The sequence below is a fragment of the Triturus cristatus genome, chromosome 5_1, assembly GCF_964204655.1.
Source record: "Triturus cristatus chromosome 5_1, aTriCri1.1, whole genome shotgun sequence".
Classification (NCBI taxonomy): domain Eukaryota; kingdom Metazoa; phylum Chordata; class Amphibia; order Caudata; family Salamandridae; genus Triturus; species Triturus cristatus.
The window spans coordinates 210,149,811-210,167,891 of NC_140587.1; the positions used below are offsets into that span (position 1 = coordinate 210,149,811).

An 18,081-nucleotide genomic window follows, 5' to 3' on the forward strand; every position below is an offset into this window, starting at 1 on the left:
CACTGGTGCCACCATTACTACATAGAAGTAATAAACAGGAAAAAAAAACTGGCTCACGGAGAACATCAAAGCAGCCGTGTGGCCACGAAAGTGAGGTGCGCGAGCACATGCACTGTAGCTCTAGGCTACAGTGGTAGCACTTTTTTGAGCCCTCACAAAAAGTCTCGCCAGACCAGCGCATGCGCTGGGTCAGGCGAGGCCTAAAAAAGGAGCTCATAGGAAGCAGAATTTGGAAGTAAAAGAAAAAGTTGTCTATCCACACGCAGGAGACGATGCACCATGATTTTTCACTTTTTCATGCGGAGAGGCAGCATTAAAAAATACCGTGCTATGCAGTGCTTAATTTGAGCTGGTGGTTTCCGGTGCTCGGCACTAAATTGTCAGCACTGAAGCTTATGACAATCTGCCATATGGTGGCACTGTCTGCCTATTTTAGGTATGAGCATAACCGCTGTTAAATAATACAATACACATGGCCTAATGCCTTCCACCCAAGCCATTCCTATAGCTTTGGCGGCTAGGAATAGTCTGAATCGTCACACTTGCAAAAGTATGATGATTAATAATTGTGTTGGTACTGTGATTGGCAGCTCATAGAGGCATTGATTGGTGCAAGCTGCAGTGTCCTCCTTGCGAGGACCCCGGTCTTTCTTTTTTCACAATTTAAGCACCGATGCTATGCAATCAAGCTTCATCGAAATATTCCACCTTAAAATAGCATAACCCCTTTCAGTGCAGTGGAGCTCGAAGGGGAAATGTCCAAGATGTCAGAGCCACCGCAGGCACGCTACGAGGACCTGTGTTTGGTGCAATGCACCTGCCTTTAGAATTCAGGGACTTCAGTGAAGTACATTGTCCCTACATGCCCCTTCCTCACGAATGATTTATTCTTCCTGTCTCATGTAAACAAAATAGAACTTATATTGATGGTGTACCCCTCCAGCCCCATAGTTTACTGGCTTAACAGGTTGTATGATACAGGATGCGCGTTCCGAACTTGGGAAAAAAAAGTGTGACTTCTGTTTTCCACCTTGTAGTAATCCGTCTAGTCTAGATTGAAATCCCCCAATTCATTTGCCTCTGCAGCAGTGCGCTTGGACTACTTTGTGTCTCTGGGCCCATGTTCTTCTCGAAGTGAACACACACTGGTAAAATGATTGACTTCTACTGATTAGCTTCTGTCTAGAGTGGTACAGTGGGTGAAAACGATCACTTGGCATGCTAACACGACCGATTGCCAGTCGGTACACTATTGGCAAGCATTCCCACATCACCTGTTTGTAATGGATGCAAAACTCGACGGGGCCCAGGGTATCCTCAGACATTGGTCCCTTGCTCTCTATGCAACATGATCCAAGCTATGCCTCACTGTAGATTGCCTAAGTCCAGAACTGGTCTGGTGTTGCCTGTGCTCTCTCCTGGCAGTTCAGGATGGACTCTTCCCATGAGGAGCAGGGTCACTAAACCAAGGCAAGCCTTATGCAAATCATTAGAGTGGCACCGTGGCAAAAAACAGTTGGTTGGAATGCTACTCCAAGCAATTGCTAAATGGTTAGACTATCTGCAATCTTAACTTCCATCACCTTTTTGGTGTTTGATAGTTTACCTTTCTTTTTACCCAGATCTAAATATCACTGAACAGCATTATTGATCATTTTGAACCTTTGTGTTTTGACGAACTTGTTTAGGTACCGGAGGTCCAGTATGGGTCTGAGGTCTCCGTCTACCTTCGGAACCACGAAGTAGTTTGAGTAGACCCCTTTGTTGCGTTCCCTGAACGGCACTGTCTCTATGGCTCCCTTTTGCAGGAGTTTCCGTGTTTCTTCTCTGAGTATTGCCAGTTCTTGGGCCGATCTCTGTCTTCCCTTCGGCTTTCTGTTTGGAGGTCTTTTCTCCAAGTCTACGCAGTATCCGTACTGCACGATGTTCCGTATCCACTTGTCTGTGGTTATGCGCCGCCACTCCTGAAGGTAGAACCTCAGCCTTCCGCCTACCGGTGACGTATGCTCGTAGGCTCTTGGATCTTCTCTTCCCCCTGATGACACCTTTTTGCGCCTCACCCTTGGGGGCCTGACGAGGGTGGGCGTCTTCTTGCGTGCTGAGTCACTTCGAGGAGGGCTGATCGCCCCCTCTCCTCCTTTGGCCACGTCCGTTCCCTCTCCCTCGAAAGGACTGGCCCCGAGGTTGATATTGCCAGCTTTGCTTCTGCTGACTTTGTCCGTGACCTTCGCCCTGCTGACCTTGTTGGAACGCCTGGTGCGACGTCCCCTGTTGGCTTCCACCCCTACCGTAGGGTCTCCTCGAGGGATTTCCTCGTCTCATTCCCCTCAGCTGCAGGGCCCCCATGGACCTCGCTGTCTCGTTCTCCTTCTTGAGCTGGGTGAGCTTCTCGTCCACCGTTGCTCCGAACAGTGTCTCTCCGTTGAAGGGAGTGCCCAGGATGTTGTTCTGCACTTCCGGTTTGAATCCCGAGATTCTTAGCCATGCATGCCTCCTTTCTGTGACCCCTATGGCCATGAGTCTTGCTGAAGTCTCTGCCCCATCCAACGCCGTCTTTATACAGGAGTTGGCGATGTTCTTGCCTTCATCTACCAGGTGAGAGGCTCTCTGGCGGTATTCTTCGGGGAGGTGCTTTACTAGCTCCCCCATTTCATCCCAGTGTTGGTACTGGTGTCTATTTAGGAGTGCATTTGAATTCGCCATGCGCCAGTGCATTGCGGCGTTCCTCTCGACCTTTCTGCCTGTGAGGTCGATTCTCCTGCTCTCTTTATCTGGAGGTGGGCCCGAGGTTGCTGGCACGTTGGCCCTTCTCCTGGCCGTGGAGGCAATGATGGAGTCTGCGGTGACGCTACCCTTGATGTAAGGTGGGTCCAGGGAGGAGTGTTTATACTTTTTCTCTGTCCTGGGCGTGATCGACCGACAGGTGGCAGGCTCCTTGAAGGCTTCTCTCCCCTGGTTCATCACGCTTTGTAGCATGGGGAGGAACTGGCTCCTAGTCTGGATGGGGAGCAGTGTTTCGACGAGAAAATCTGCTTTCGGCCTCTCCTCGTCGAGCTTGACGCCGAAGGCCATTGCTGCGCTCTTCACCACCATATTGTACACCCCGATGTCGTCTGGTGGCGAAGGCCTCGAGGGGTACGTGTCCACGGCCTCCTCCGGGTTTTCGGTGTCGAGATCTTGCCATTCGACGTCGTTGCCGGTAGATGTCGCCGATTCGAAGAACGATTGTTGGTCTTCTTCCTCGGCTTCTTCCTCATAATAGGGCTCCTCTTCCTCTTCGAGGTCCCTTGTCAGCCCTTCGGCGTCGAACTCCTCCTCGACTTCGACGACGTCCGCCGATGAAACCGTTGGAATCTTGAATTCCTTCATCCTGGCGTCGAACTCCTTCTTCCTTTGAAGGATGTTCTCCATTTCGGCCTCGAGCCGCCTCTTCTTTTTCTCCATTTCGGAGATGCTTTCGGCGTCGACCGCGGGCCTTTTCGATGAAACTTGCGTCGACGTCGAACGTTCTTTCTGCGTCGATCGGCCCGTTTCATGGGATGATTTCGACGACCCTTGCCTTTCGGCGTCTTTCTGCGCCAGGGAGTCCTTTTGTAAGGATCCGCTGGGCCTTTTGTCCGAAGTTCCCCCTTTGGACGTCGAAGTTTTCGGCGCCGGGGCTCCCTTCGTGGACCTTGACTCAGTTTTTCTCGAGTCACCCTCGTGTTTTCGAGGTGTTTTTTGATTTGCGCTCGACGATTCTCTTACCTCGTCTTCTTTCTTCTTGTCGGTCTCTACGACCGTGAAGTTTTCGGCTGCCTCGGCGACGTTGTCCTCGTCGTCCGTGTCGAGGCCCAGCGCGTAGAGTGTCGGGGGTTTTCCTTGGCCCTCCATGTTGGCGTTGGCTCTCCTCTGCCTCTCTCTCACCCTGAGTGTCTTCGGCGCGAAGACTGAGCAGGCGTTGCAGTCGATACTCTGATGATCCACCGGTAGGCAGAGGTTGCAGACCGGATGCAGGTCTTTCTGCGCGAACTTGTGGTGGCAGTTTGGGCAGAACTTGAATGGCGTCTTGTCCATTTCGCTCAGGGTCTCTGAGCGTGCATTCTCCAAGGTTGTCGAAGAAAAAGGCTCGCTGGTCTTCTTTCTTCGCGTTCCTGTCGAAATCTGTTCTTTCCTGATGTCTTCTCTTGATTCTATCGATGAAACTCGCTTTTCTTCCTTCTTCCTCCGAGTGAACTTCTGGAGCTTCCCGATGACGATCCAGACCCAACGGCGGAAAAAAGAATCTGAAGATGGCGCCCCAAAGGTGGGACTTCCGCAGGAAGCACGACGACGTCACGGGAGGTGCACCAAATGGTGGACGTCGACGCCCACCTGGGCTACAAAAAAAAAAAAAAAAAAAAACAAAGAAAAGACTACGAATCCGGACCCAACCACAAGATCGCGGAATAATGCACAGCATAGTGAATCCAGAAAGATTCACGCTGCAAAAATATTGATTACATGTAATAAAGTACAGAGCGTGTGCTGATCTACAGTGTGCATTAAAAACCCAAATACATAGACGATCAACAAAAGAATGTCACAATTCGACTTTTGCAGACCACAACCCTGAGCTCAGACCATCAAACCTAATTTTGTTTGGGCTGCCACGTGCCCACCCTAAACCTAGATTTAGGGAAAAGGGGGTGGTGATGGACAGAGTTTCTGAATGATGCAGAATACTCTTACCAAGTCAAGAGATCATGGTTTTAATCCATCACCGTTTTTTAGCTCACTGCACCATCCCAGCTCAGAACCTGGCTACATGCAAATTAGTCTGTACCTGTCCCAGTGCATGATGGGAACAGGGCAAACCAAACTACCAAGCCAATTCTTATACTGGGAAGGAAACAAGCTTCCGGGGACCGGTTTCTGGCATCACAGCCTTCGTCGGCCCGGCTTGCCTGAATCCTGATGGTGCAATGAGCAAGGGACTCACGTCTGAGCATACCCTCCCACACTGAGTGTGGATAAAATCGTGCACTGGGACAGGTACAGACTAATTTGCTCAGGTTTTCGGGGTGTTCGTCACGCTTTAAAGGCAGCTTCAGTCTGCCATTACGGTATGTGTATGTATGTATGTGTGTGTATATATATATGTATATATATATATATATATATATATATATATATATATATATATATATATATATACACACACTAGTTCCATGGCTTCCTAACTCTTCCTCTCTTCGAGGCTACATGGTCTGGTCCGAAGTCTCCATGTTTCAGGGACATTTCCAGTGATGCATGCGACATTACCAATCGGGCCCTTTTTTGCATTCTACTTACTGGGGTGGTTCCCCGGTTTTACACTGCTACCTTCTTCCGGTTCAGTTACTGAACGCTTCTCTCTTTTGGACAAAGGTTACTTTCCTTCCTGTCGGAGGGTGTGGTCTGAAATTCTGCGATTATTCCTCCGTTTCTACGTCTTAGTACTTTGGTGCCTCTGCTGCACCATCCTTCGGCTGTGCTATATTGTATTAGCTGGGCATGCGGGACGGCTCTTCTAATGTCAGTCGTCCTAGATTTCCACCCTGCATATCTGTATTTCTTGTGTGCGTTCTCACCTTGGTCTTACCGCTGCCTGGTTTAGCAGCCTTATGCTTATTTTAGCTACGCCACCTTATGGTCTCAGTAGCTGTTTGCTCTGCGCATGTTTCTGTGTTGGCCTGCATTAGCGTGCTTAAGATTGTTACTGTTCGTCCCTGTTTCCCTTTTTGGGACTGGGTGTGCACTGGCCATACTGATTTCTGGTCTTGACCTTTGGTTCTTGGCTGTAGCCTCTCCGGCCTTCCTTCCGTGGGCTAGCCTGGTAGGCTCTGGTTGCATCTCTTTAATCAGTGTTCACATAGTACGCCATTACGCTGAGAGTGGTCCTTTTTCCTCTTTCTTTTGTTCTGGTATAAGGCTGATGCCATTTCTACCTCTCATGCTTATGCAGGTATGGTCTAGCACCATTATGGCATTTTTGGGATGTCTTGCATCCCGTTATCTTTGGGTTGTTGTCTGTTCCGCCACAGCCTTTCCCATTATCCGTCACTATGTTGCCGGCTCAAATGCTTGGTGCTTTCTGTTCGGTCGTAGACCCACCTCCCCTTTGGAGTATGGCTGTGGTATCTATTCTAAGTTAAGGAATCTGCGGCTAGATGTCTATCAGCTGTACGAGTTACTTACCTTCGGTAACAATGTATCTGGTAGAGACCTGGTCTAGCTGCAGATTCCTTATCACCCACCCAGCCTCCCCGTTCTGCGAGGACCTTGCCAAGTGGGGTTCTCCGCTGGCCTTCCTTTTGCAGTTGGCATGGTTTTTTCTCTCATGGGTGCTCACATTGTTGCTTCCTTTTGGCATTTGCCATAATACAGCTGACTCCCTCTCAGGGGTTTCTTTTACCATAATACAGTTGACTCCCTCTCCAGGGTTTCTTACCTGTAAAATAATGCCTTTTGATTAACCTTCACCAGGCAATTCCTCTTCATTTTCTTATCTTCTCCTGCTGCCTCCCCCCACCCTCCTCCCCCCGCCTTCTCTATTGGCTCAGGGTCCTAGTCACCTCTACAGTAGTCTTCCTTGGGGATCTGTTGACCTCTATTTTAGACCTCCGTTACTATAGGGGCAGTGCCAGACTCTTCATACCTTCCTGCGGTGGACGGTTTTCTCTGTGCTCCGTTCTTGCTGGATGACAGTTCTACATGTTACTGACAGTCTATTTCTGTCTGTTGTTCTGCATGGTATTAAGTCTATTCTGTCTGTTGAGATATTCTTCCCTTGTTGCACTTGGGAAGGGTCTTTGCTTAGCTTGCGAGGTTCTTTCTCACAGCTTTTTCACTTGTATGTAGGCAATGTCTGGTTCTCTTTTACGTTGGGTGTCTTGCACCATCCTACTTATTTATTCATGGATTTTCATCCATCGCACACTGTTCCCATACTTTCAGAGTTTTTTTGTTGGTGGCTCCGTGTTGTCGCAGAAAAGCTTCTCCGAAGAAAACGGAAATCAGCGTGCTGGGAGCGACTTATAGGACCTCGCTGACGTTGCGTACGTGTGGCGCCATCCCCTGGCGCGCAGTGGTGCTGCTGCAAAAAAGTTTTCCGGATCCAGTCTGACACCTGGGGATATTCTAAGTTAAGGAATCTGCGGCTAGACAACGTCTCTACCAGATACATCGTTACCGAAGGTAAGTAACTCGTACTTGTGGAAGATTTGTTTGATGGCCAATCACTGCCTTGCTGCCAGTGGAGCTGAGGGTCTCTGTATCTGGTAACCTTGGGTGCTTTCCTCAGGCACCTCTTTCTGCGAATGATGGCAGGGCAAGGCGTGCAGGACTGCAGCCCAAGGCAATGTTTACCCTCTTTTTCATCCATCCGCTCACGGTCTGTGCCTCTTCTTCACTCAAGAGCTTAGCAGTAATGTTTGTGGGTGACTTGGTTGGACAGGCCTATCTGCACCGGACCGGAGATGCACTGGATCAACCCAACAGCCACTGATGAGTTTGATTCTTTCACACGGTCACCATCGTAGTGCTTATGAATGCAATTATAGACCATGGCCTTGCATTTCAAAGTAAGAAGTTTTGGGCAAGAAAACTGTTGTGCATTGCAATATGTATATTTTACTGGTGGTCCTGGTTAGGTATTTTTTTTTATTGTTTTAACTCCATGTATTTATTGTTCCACCGAGATGCACTTTTTCTGACTTTATTACGCTCCTTTTACTGAATTTTTGTGCAGGGATCGATTTTACCAAGGAATACTGCTTTAATCTCCTTTTTAAAAAAAAGTATAATTCATGTGTGCAGAATGTGAATTTGGTTTGCTGTCTCTATACATGGGTTAATTCAGTAAATCTGCAGCTAACAATATTAGCTATTTTGAATGTGCTGTAATTCAATTTTTTTTTTTTTTTTTTACGTTTGGGGCTGACACCCCCTTCTGACTTTTGTACATCCATCATCCCTGCACTCTACAGACCCAAAGGGAACCTATTTGTCTCACTGCACCAATCATTTGTCCGTGTTGGGTGAATGAATAACATGGTTGAGGGGGAGCCGTGACCTCCGCGTATAGGTTGTGTGTACATTTTATTCTGTATCGTTTGGCTCCTATAGTTTCATAGTTTTGTGGCCACTGTCATAATGTACCAGAATACAGGGGTTCTGGAACTTCTGTTTAAGTGATCCAGGATTTTTGAGAAAATGTACTTATATTAGTAGGGTAAAGTATGCATAAGAAAAAAAATGGAAGCTTTTAAAGTGCTCTGTAAATAAAAATGAATTCGGAATTGGAGACTAAACAACAAGGGCCTGATTATGTCAACCGTGGGACTGACTGACCTCCGGTCTGCGGTAACTGGGGCCCCATGGGTGCTCCCTCGGCCCCCAACCAAAGGCTGCACACACAAGGGGGCCCTGCTGGGGGCCCCCCCCCGAACGCTTTCCGACATGGTTACCATGTCAAACAGGCCGGTATGGAAACCATGCTGGAAACCGTGCATCGTAAACCCAAGGGCGGAAAGGCCCGCCCTTTGGTATTACAAGCCGTTTCTGACTGGCCGACTGGGTCCTTGAGCCCAACGGAAGCCAGCCAGAATGGCCGGTTTACTTTTCGACCCACTAGATTGTAATTAGGTGCCTGGAAAGTAAACCGAGGGGGTGACTACGATGCAGCCTTGAAGGCTGGGACTGGTTGGAGCCTTTATGGGCTGCAGTGTAATCGGCCCCATAGTTGTTAACCTAATCTTGATTCGTGGGAGCGGTGCAACTGCAGGAAATAGAATCTATGATTCAAGATTTGTGGCCTCTTTTGAAGCGGTAGTAGCTGGCGATAAAGAGCATGCATTAGGAGCAAGAAGGACAACGTGCGCAATATCAGCGAGGCTCCGACTGGTGCAGTTGAAAATACTACACAGAATATACATAACGGGGCCCCAGCTGGTACACATGGGGGGCCAGACGGATGGGTCTTGCAGGCGGGGGTGCGCACATCCGGGCATTTTTATGCACACCATATGGCACTGTAGGCTGATACAGGACTACTGGCGTACGATACACGATATGAGTGACACTCTAGAAATTGAGATCCAGCCCGAAGCCCCCAGATGTCTCCTTAATATTTGGGAACCAACCGACCGTAACAACTATGCCATGCAATGGGTCACACTCGGATGCATGGTAGCCAAAAGAAATATTGCGCAGCTCTGGGGGGTGCCTCACGCGCACCCACAATTGCAGACTGGGATAAAGCCCTCGATTGTTGCATGCAGCGAGAGAAGTCTGTCTATATTGCTCGTGGTTGCCCTTGCAAGTGGTCCAAAGTATGGGCCCCCTGGAACACATACCGTGGAAATATCTGATCCCCGCCCCCAATTGTTAGAAGATGTCTCCCTCACCGTGTAATTCCTACTGCATGAAGTCAATGTATTCTGATGAACCTCTGTTTTGCTGCCACCTTTGCTAGGATTCTGTGATACTATGCCATGTTGTCAAATCAGTTTTAATAAAAAGATTTACAACAAAAAAAAGGACAACGTGATATGCTATAGTCTAGTATAATGCTTTGTGTTTTAGAAATAAAACTACATTTTGAAAAGCTCAAAATTCCTATTAAAAGTAACATTTCCATTTTTGTTTGTGAATTACATTTCTGTGAATTCATAATTTGTGTATTTGATGTACACTTGTTTCTGTATTTTTGTGTAGATTTGAGGTTCAAACCGTAGACATTGTTTAGGTGGAGGTCCCTGGCTTCCAGTAGTGATTGAGTGGGGGCTCACTAAAGTCAGAAGGTTAGGGAGGCACTACTGCTGAACTTGATTTTCTGAGGGAGCTTTAATTGTGCAATGAAAGACCTGAAATTGTCTTATCTCGCTATGGCGCATTTGGTATGCCCAGGGCTTTTAAGTAGGGGAAAAAAACTGGGGGTGCTCTAAAAGGGACGGGGCAAACCTCAAAGGGGTGTGGCCTATCTAAGTAGAGGCATGGTCTAAATAAAGATAACTAGTGTAGCAGTAGCCCCTGCTCTGACAAGCCGTCCGCTCTAGGACTCCTCAAAGTGTCATCCGATCTGGAATTCCCCGCTCAGGCTCGCTCTCACCTTCTTATTACAGCAAGGCTATGTATGGATAACGCCATACACACTCCCCAGTACCCCAAGACCGGTGTCGTCATCCCGGGAAATGCCCAGGCAGACAGCCTCACGTGAAGCCACCCTATACGGGAGGTTGAGTGCACTAGAAGCACTTCTCACAGAAGGCAACGCGGCTTCACGGGTGAGTTTTAGCGAAGCCACCACCCCCGTCAAAACATGCCACAGAGACCTCCTACAACGCGGCTCACCTGGCATGACGTCATGCCTTGACCTCCACTACTCAGTAGTGAGCAAAATGAGCATGCCCACATCGATGTGCATGCTCTCGTTGCAGTCCAAGAAAAAAAAAAAATCACGGTCTACCTCTGCGAGGCCCTACAATAGAGGCAGATAGGGACCCATATTGAGACCTCCCTAAAAATAACTGCCGGTGCTCAGACCCGGTGTAGGAGAGTAGTATCTGCACTTATGTTGCCCCCACTTTTTTTCGGATGTTTACACTGGTTTCTGGCTATAGTCTGGCTGGGTCCCTGCTAATCGGGCCCCAGCCTCTCTGTTCTCTCTAAACAACTTAGTGCATATTAGATGCACTAGTGATTGGATACTGTGGTACCTTATGAGCCCCTAGTATATGGTACCTTGGGTACCAAGGGCATAGGTACTCCACAGGCCTACCAGGGGCTGAAGCATGTATTATGTCACACCTGGGAAGCAGACTAAATCTGACACCACAGGCCTGCTACTGCAGCCTGGGTGAGGTAGTGTTAGCACTCCTCACTGAGGTATAGGTTCCCTATATCTCACCATACACGCACATATAAACCTATCAGTCACCCCTAAGGCAGGTCCTAACAATCCTGAGGGCAGGATGCTTGGTTTCCATGTGAGGGGGTGCCTCTGCCTGAGCAGGGCCCCTCTGCAGCTCTGAGTCCATCCTCTGTGGCTGGTTGTGGATGCGGTTAAACCATATACTCTTAAGTGCATTATAACCTAGCGGTAAATGCTAACTTTGGGATGGCTGCATCAAGACATGTCGTGTTTGGTGTAAAACGCTTTGGAATCATACCCCCACACCAGTAACTAGTGTGGGAGTATGATCCCACCCTTCTAGAGGGATAGACATGTACCCACTGTGGAAACACGGTAGAATCCTGAAGAGCCCTGGCATCACAAAATGGATGCCACCAGCACAGACACTGGGCTGCCCTCCTGCTGCTGACCGAAAGCAGTGGAGGAGGCCCAACAATAGGCATCCTGTCACAGGGAGGTGTAACCACCTTCCAGACAGAATTTAGTGTATTGGGGCTGGGTGGGTGCACTCCTAGAGTGCTTTGAAGTCCTGCACTGGGGGAGCAGTAGGCTCCTCTGTGCATATGCCAGCTCAAACCGGTTCAGGGGCTACCAGCCCCTGCTCTGGTGTGAAACTGGACAAAGGGAAGTGGGCGTAGCCACCCACTCCCCTGACCCTCCCATAGGAGTGGTCATAGAGCTAGTCCCTCCCTTCCTTGTATTATAAGTTAAGGAACCCTTGCCATTGCAAACTAGATATCCCTGGACGACGCTCTGAAGAAGAATCATGGACCTTCGACGTTCCACTACCTTTGGAAGACTGAAGAATCTCCCTTGGAGTCAAGGAGTGACTCCCCTGCTTGGCAGGCACCAAAACTTTGCATCAACGGTCGCAAATTTTCCCACTTCCGCCAGAGTCCGAAGTCCCTGAAGCCCCTGAAGTGGATTTCCTGACTTCTCCAAGGCCATTGTGAGTCCCCAGCGAAGCTGAGGCAAGTGGACCCCACGAGTGATGAGGACCAGCAATACCTGGGTACCGTGCACTATTGTCGAGTTCAACCCCTTCACGACGTTCTACGGACTTGTGCTTTCCTCTGAAAATCAGAGGCCTACCTTGTCCCGAGTGACCGTGGGCTCCTGGTGAGTGAATCCTCCCGAGGCGTCTTCGCGATCACTTGCCGGTTGGCTTGTGGGTCCCCAGAAGACTTTTCTACAGAACCAAAGGGCTTCCCTGGTTGCTCCAGGCCTGCCCTGACTTACCCTCGCTAGGTGAGTCCCTCAGACCTTGCTGGTCTGCACCGCTGACTTGCTTCACTTTCCACGAGATTTGCTGTTGCCGAGGCTTGTTGGCTCCAATCCGGTTGCTGACACCTCAGTAAGCTGCAGACTTCGTGGGACATGCCGAATCCAGCTCCTGGTCATAGTCGATGCCTCCTGGACATCGTGGCTGAAGAGTCAAGACACCCGTGATCATCTGAAATCACCCAACTACTGTGGGCATCCAGCTTCTTGGCCCCGGGTCACTGGCAAGTGACTTTGAACACTGTCTCCTCTGCTTTCAGGTCTTCTTTCTTCTGAATCCAGCCTTGGATTCCACCGGACACTTCTCCTGTCTTCACAAGCAGGAAGTCTTCTTTGGCCCCCACTGAAAACGACGCCGCGACCCGACACCAAAAGACACCTTTGCACCCAGCTTCCCTGGGTGAGGTAACTCAAGCACTATGGTGCTCCTGTGGGTGTTGGCTCTAGAACTACTTACCCTGTAAGTGACTTGCTTGTAGACTCTCCCGAAGTATCCTAAAACTTTAAAATTCCAACCGCGACTTGCTCCATTGAAGTCTATTGGTATTCGTGGCTGTGTTCTCACACTGCATGCGTCTCCCGTGGGTCCTTTACTTAACTGCCTTGGTTGAATTAGTGAGGCCCCAGCGTTTCTGAAGGCCCTAGGCCTTGTCTCTTCTCAAGTCGATATTCCTAAACCTCTTTTTCAGTATATGGTCTGGTACACCCCTAGCGCCCCAGCCATATTTGTGCTTAACTTGTTGTGAAATGTTGATTTGTGCATATGTCCTTGACTTCTAATCTCGTAATAGATTAGTAGAGTGTGTTAGAAATAAATGCATATATATTTTATATATATACCCGTGTGGTGTCCTTTCATTTAGTGATTCAAGAGATTACAAGGTAAAACAAGCTGCTTTACATTCCTCTAAAGACTTAGCCTGAAGGCTGCTCTCCACAGCTACCACTAGGATAGCTTTCTTAAAAAGGTTGTCTTAAACCTATCTACCATAAGAGTCGAATTGTACTGGTGGAAGGTGGCCACTTTAACTAGTGACCAGCATATACCAAGCAAACTTCTCACACCCGGCCCACTTAAAGCCCTGAGTAGTGCCATCTACTACCATGTTACTTCGAACTCCTTATGTAATTTACTTCACTCTATTTTAAAGCACTCTGACACCTCTGGGTAAAGTACGCGCTTTATAAAAACACATAAATAAGAGGCGTCAAACTAGCAGTCGCGAATAGGATTGACTTGTGTGATCGGGGTGGTTCGGAACATGGCATTCATAGCCTTGCTGAGTTTGCCCGTCTCAGTTAAATAATGTGTTACAAATGTCCTCTGCTCCCCCACAAGCATTGCAAGTTGCCATGCACATGTTGGTTGCCGTTAATCAGAAAAAGCTGATAGCGACGCTACTGCCATCTCTTCTTCGGTTGCTGGCAGGTGAATGGCTCTGGGCGGGGTTATGGCTGGATTGATTAATGTCAGGCAGAGGTTCAAGTAGGGGCGAAGTGGGAACGAATTCTAGCACAGGAAATTGGCTCCTGTGTGAAAACGTCACTTGTTGAATGTATTCCAAGCTATGCTGTAAAACTGAACATTCGGATTCTCTATTCTAGAATGTTGACGTGAAATGTAACACATCTGTCTTTAAGAACAATAATACAAAATGATACTATATACTGAATGATACCCATAGGAAATAAAACAATAAATGCGAATATATTAATTTTAAGCTTAAATAATGCAACTAAAGCTACATATTACTTCATGCCCGTTGGAAACAACACAGGACCACAAACATACCCTCGCGCAATCGCTCATCCTTGGTGGTATCTTCCTTTGATGTGCACTCCTTCGCAGATCCACTCGTTCTGTCATTCAGACCTGCTTACCAGCCAGAGGTGCCGCTGTTCTAAGTCCGCATATTGTGCTTCACCAGAAGATTCTTTCCCTATTAAGCTCGAGTCCAGACGCACTCCCCACTTTTCCTCAACTTCACATTACTCCCGTTCCATAGCTTCCCATCTTCCAACACAGCTGTAAACCTTCCAGTTCGACTCACTGCAGTCCAAGAAAAAAAAAAGATAACGGACTACCTCTGCGAGGCCTGAAAATAGAGCCCGATAGAGACCCGTTTCGAGGCCCCCTCTCAGATCCGGACAGACCCGGCCCACTTAAAGCCCTGGGTATGCCTTCACTAAGAGCCCATGGCTGGGATTGCTAGCTATACATCTGGGGGGGGGGGGGGGGAGCTACTCGAGGCTGATGAGCCTTTGGGAAGGACAAACATGTAGGTGTCCATCACTGCAACTTTTAATAGGGCTTTATTTGAGCAACTGGCATCATTTAGCCAAACGGTGTTTGCAGAAGTGACATTGCTGGCATGTTTGTGGACCCAATGATAGCATCCCAGGAAGTGTGAGAGCACATGAGCTTTGGTGCATCCCAGGAAGTGTAAGAGCATATGACCTTTGGTGCTCATGGTGACATCGGAAGTGGATTCCCACAGCCTTTAAACTGATGAACTCCCTCAGAGGATAAATGTATAGGATAACTATACATATAACTTCAAAATCTCAAAGAAGCTCTCCTCTCCATATCCATGCCTGGCAGTCAGCAGACTGGCTGAGTCTGGCGCGTGCCCGCTCCAGCATGTGTGCGCTGGTGCTCAGTGGGATGAATGTGGCTGAGAGAATGCGATGATGTAATCATGGAATGCTGGCGTGCGCTTGCGCGGTCTGGATGAAGGCAGCATTTAATGGCGGGTGGGTGAACTGCTCCCAGTCGGGAGCTGCGGCCGTAACTAAGGGCCTAATGTGGGATGTAGACAGAACCGCTACTTAAAAAGGCTCCAGATTCATTCGTGTGAAGCGCCTACTTATAACTTCAACAAAACCCATTTAATATTTTGTTTCTTTCCAGGAAACGAAGAGGAGCCATCAACAGCAAGCAGTTAACCTACTTGGAAAAATACCGACCGAAACAAAGGCTTCGATTCAAGGACCCACGCAACCATAAGAACAAATGCTGCATCATGTAACCCCAGCGACTGCAGGAGAAAGCATGCGCACAGGGACAGGCACACACACGGACACTGACCATATAGTTCTGGAGCGCTGGCACTTTTTTATTTCTTTTTTTAATTTTTTTTCCAAATAAGGCACTCTTTTTACTAAGGCGGCAGGCGTTCCTTGACCAGAGCTGCAGATCTACAAACACCATTTGACTATTTCACTTTTTAAGACTAAAGCTGAAGGATTCTGCAGTTTCATTTTGCTTGCAGGATCTGTGTTTTGAAAGGGTAACCCGATATTTTTATAGGTAAATGTGGTTTTAGAAAAATGCAATGAAACCTTACACGCGTTGTCCTTCGTCATGGCAGCGAGTAGGAGACTTTTTTTTTTTTTTGTGTGTGCATCCTTGGTGTTCGAAGAAATCCTTTCGTAAAAGTGAGGACTGCACATACAGCCAAGCAATTGAGAGCTTTTTTGTGATATTTGCAGAGGGTTTTTCAGATGGAGCCCTTTGAGTAATCCCTTAGCCAGGCTGGCTACTATACTTCCTCTTTCTAAGCCCCTCAGTGGAAGCCAAGCATGTTGCATAAGTTCATGCAAATTGCTCTAAGGACTCCCTTTGGAAGCTGAATCGAGCCTAGCTGCCACCGAAAACCTTTAAAACTCTAGGTAATACCGCTCATGCACAGTCCGCCACCCGACCCGCCATATGTAATGAAGGTATATAAACTGGTTTGCAATGACTTGTTTTGTGAATGCTTCCCGCTGTAGGGGACAGCTTAAAGCTTTGAATACCAGTGACTACTACAAAGTGCCTGATAGAACCGCATCTCTGCGTTGGCTAGAGGGAGATTGATGCTGTATAGATGCACTTCCAAACTAAAGCGAAAGGGAGGCAATTGCCTCCATCAACTTTCATTATCCAGATTGATCACTTTTCAAGTAATGAAAAAGTTGTATTTGTAAATAATAAAAACAATGAATTTTATTTTATAGCACCCACACCACCTTCAGGTTGGAAATATTAGAAACCATGTAGGTCTGTACATTTGGGTTGGTAATGGGAAGGGTATTTCAAACTTGGAACCTAATTTTGTTTTTAAATCCCTCCATTGCCTTGCTTTGACTTTGGATATTTCAGCTGCAGAATAATTAGCTGATGCTGCAGGATCAGTCTTGTTCTCTGCTGTTGTAGCGTACGACTTGAGTCAAACATCTGAGCCTGATTGAATCTTCGTTTGATGTCAACTCCTATAAATGTGCACTGGCATGACATTTTCTTCCTTTGGTATTCAGAAAAAATTCAATTTTCTTTCTTGCACCCCTTAAAACTGTTATGTAACACTGATGTAAGCGCAATACAACAAAGGTCATCACAATTGTAGAAATATTGTTTCAATATGAATAGCTTAAGTATTAGTTAACTTATTTTGAGAACTTTTGATTTACCTACAAAGTATGGTGTGTTCAAAGTTTCCAAAATGATATAGGTGGGATTCAAATGGTCTTTCCAAACTTACTTTTATGAAATCGGAAGGAAAGATGTTCCCTTTGAAAAATATTTTGAAAAATGGCAGACTTGTGAAATGTATATATGTCTTTGAAAAGAAGTATATTCAGATAAACTAATAAATTTGTTTAAAATCACTTTGGCAATGTCTAGATTTTTGAAAAGCAAGACCCTTCAAGCATTGAAACCGAAGTTGCTTTTTGGTGTCTCAAGCAATCAAATTCTCCTTTAGTGGAAGCATGCATTATTTCTGTTGACTAACAGTCAAACAGAGCTGAAGAATGCGAGTTCTTCCACAGGACAAAAAGATATATATCCAGAAGAAGGAAATAGTTAATCTGACAATATAGGATAAAATACGAAGAAAATGATCAACAATGAAAACCCAACAGATTACTCAAAAAGAGATCTGTGGATGGACTGTCAACCCTCTGCAGTGTCTTCGGCGCAGTAAGCTACAGATGGGGCAGTCCTACTGCACATCAATAGCTGGTAACCGCATGGTGGGCAACAGGTGCGCCTGTGGGTCGAAGAGTCTTTCTTCTTCATAAAAACTTGATTTTCAATCACAAAGATCTTCTAAAGTAAATCTCAAAACGTGTGTATATGTATAACATAAAAGAATAGTTTAAAATAGCAGAGTTGCCTTCTTGCTAGTTCGGGGGCAAGTAAACAGTTAACATGGTGGTACAGCTTTACTTTATATGGCTTTACTTTATATGGCAATGCCCTATTAAAAGCACATAATCACATATATATGTGAATGTACCAAAGGTAAACCATTTCATAAATAATTAAAAAGGAGCAAGACCATACTAAAAGGACATGCATCCATTAAAACAGCAAACCAAGGACATCACACATTACACTTCGAGCGCCAGTTCCATAGGGTCATCAAACATTTAGCTAAACCAATTACCACAATTCTCCTTGTGTCTGTGCCAAGTATTCTGAGCACTTCCAGGTGGTGTCTATAACCAATACACCTGCTTAGTGGGATAATCCACTTGGTCTTTGTGTTAAATGGGGGCAAGAAAAAAAAAATGTACCGGGTATTTAGGACCACTTTTGCATGCTGGACACATTGTCATAGGGAGCTTGGCTTTGCCATCTACTACAAAACTCTACAGAAGTTGTGAGTAAGCAATCCCTTAGCATTGGAAACCATCTCCACGATAATGAATTCCCAGTAAACTTCTTTCGCCCCATCTCTTACGATCTGGGACATCTTCTCTGGGTCAGTCCAATAGGTTTCCATTCCCAATTTCCTCAGGAGTACCATGAGGGAACGAAACCAAGAGATATTTGTAACCCTTGGAAGTCCAAAAGTCCCACTCTCTATAGGAAAAGTGGGCCCGTAGCCCACTATCGA

General features: G+C 47.1%; 1 protein-coding gene across 4 annotated transcripts in view; it reads left to right on the forward strand.

Moving 5' to 3' along the window:
- The window catches only part of PTP4A3 (protein tyrosine phosphatase 4A3), a 193,828-nt gene extending 176,982 nt beyond the window's left edge, over positions 1-16,846 (forward strand). For all 4 annotated transcript variants that reach the window (XR_014961468.1, XR_014961469.1, XM_085604825.1 and 1 more), the window contains one exon: positions 15,108-16,846. Coding sequence is in view for 2 of the 4 variants with exons in the window: in XM_085604825.1 (XP_085460951.1) it covers positions 15,108-15,225 (118 nt within the window). In the remaining 2 variants the exon portion in view is untranslated. The remainder of the gene's footprint in view (positions 1-15,107) is intronic.
- The last annotated feature ends 1,235 nt before the right edge of the window (positions 16,847-18,081 follow it).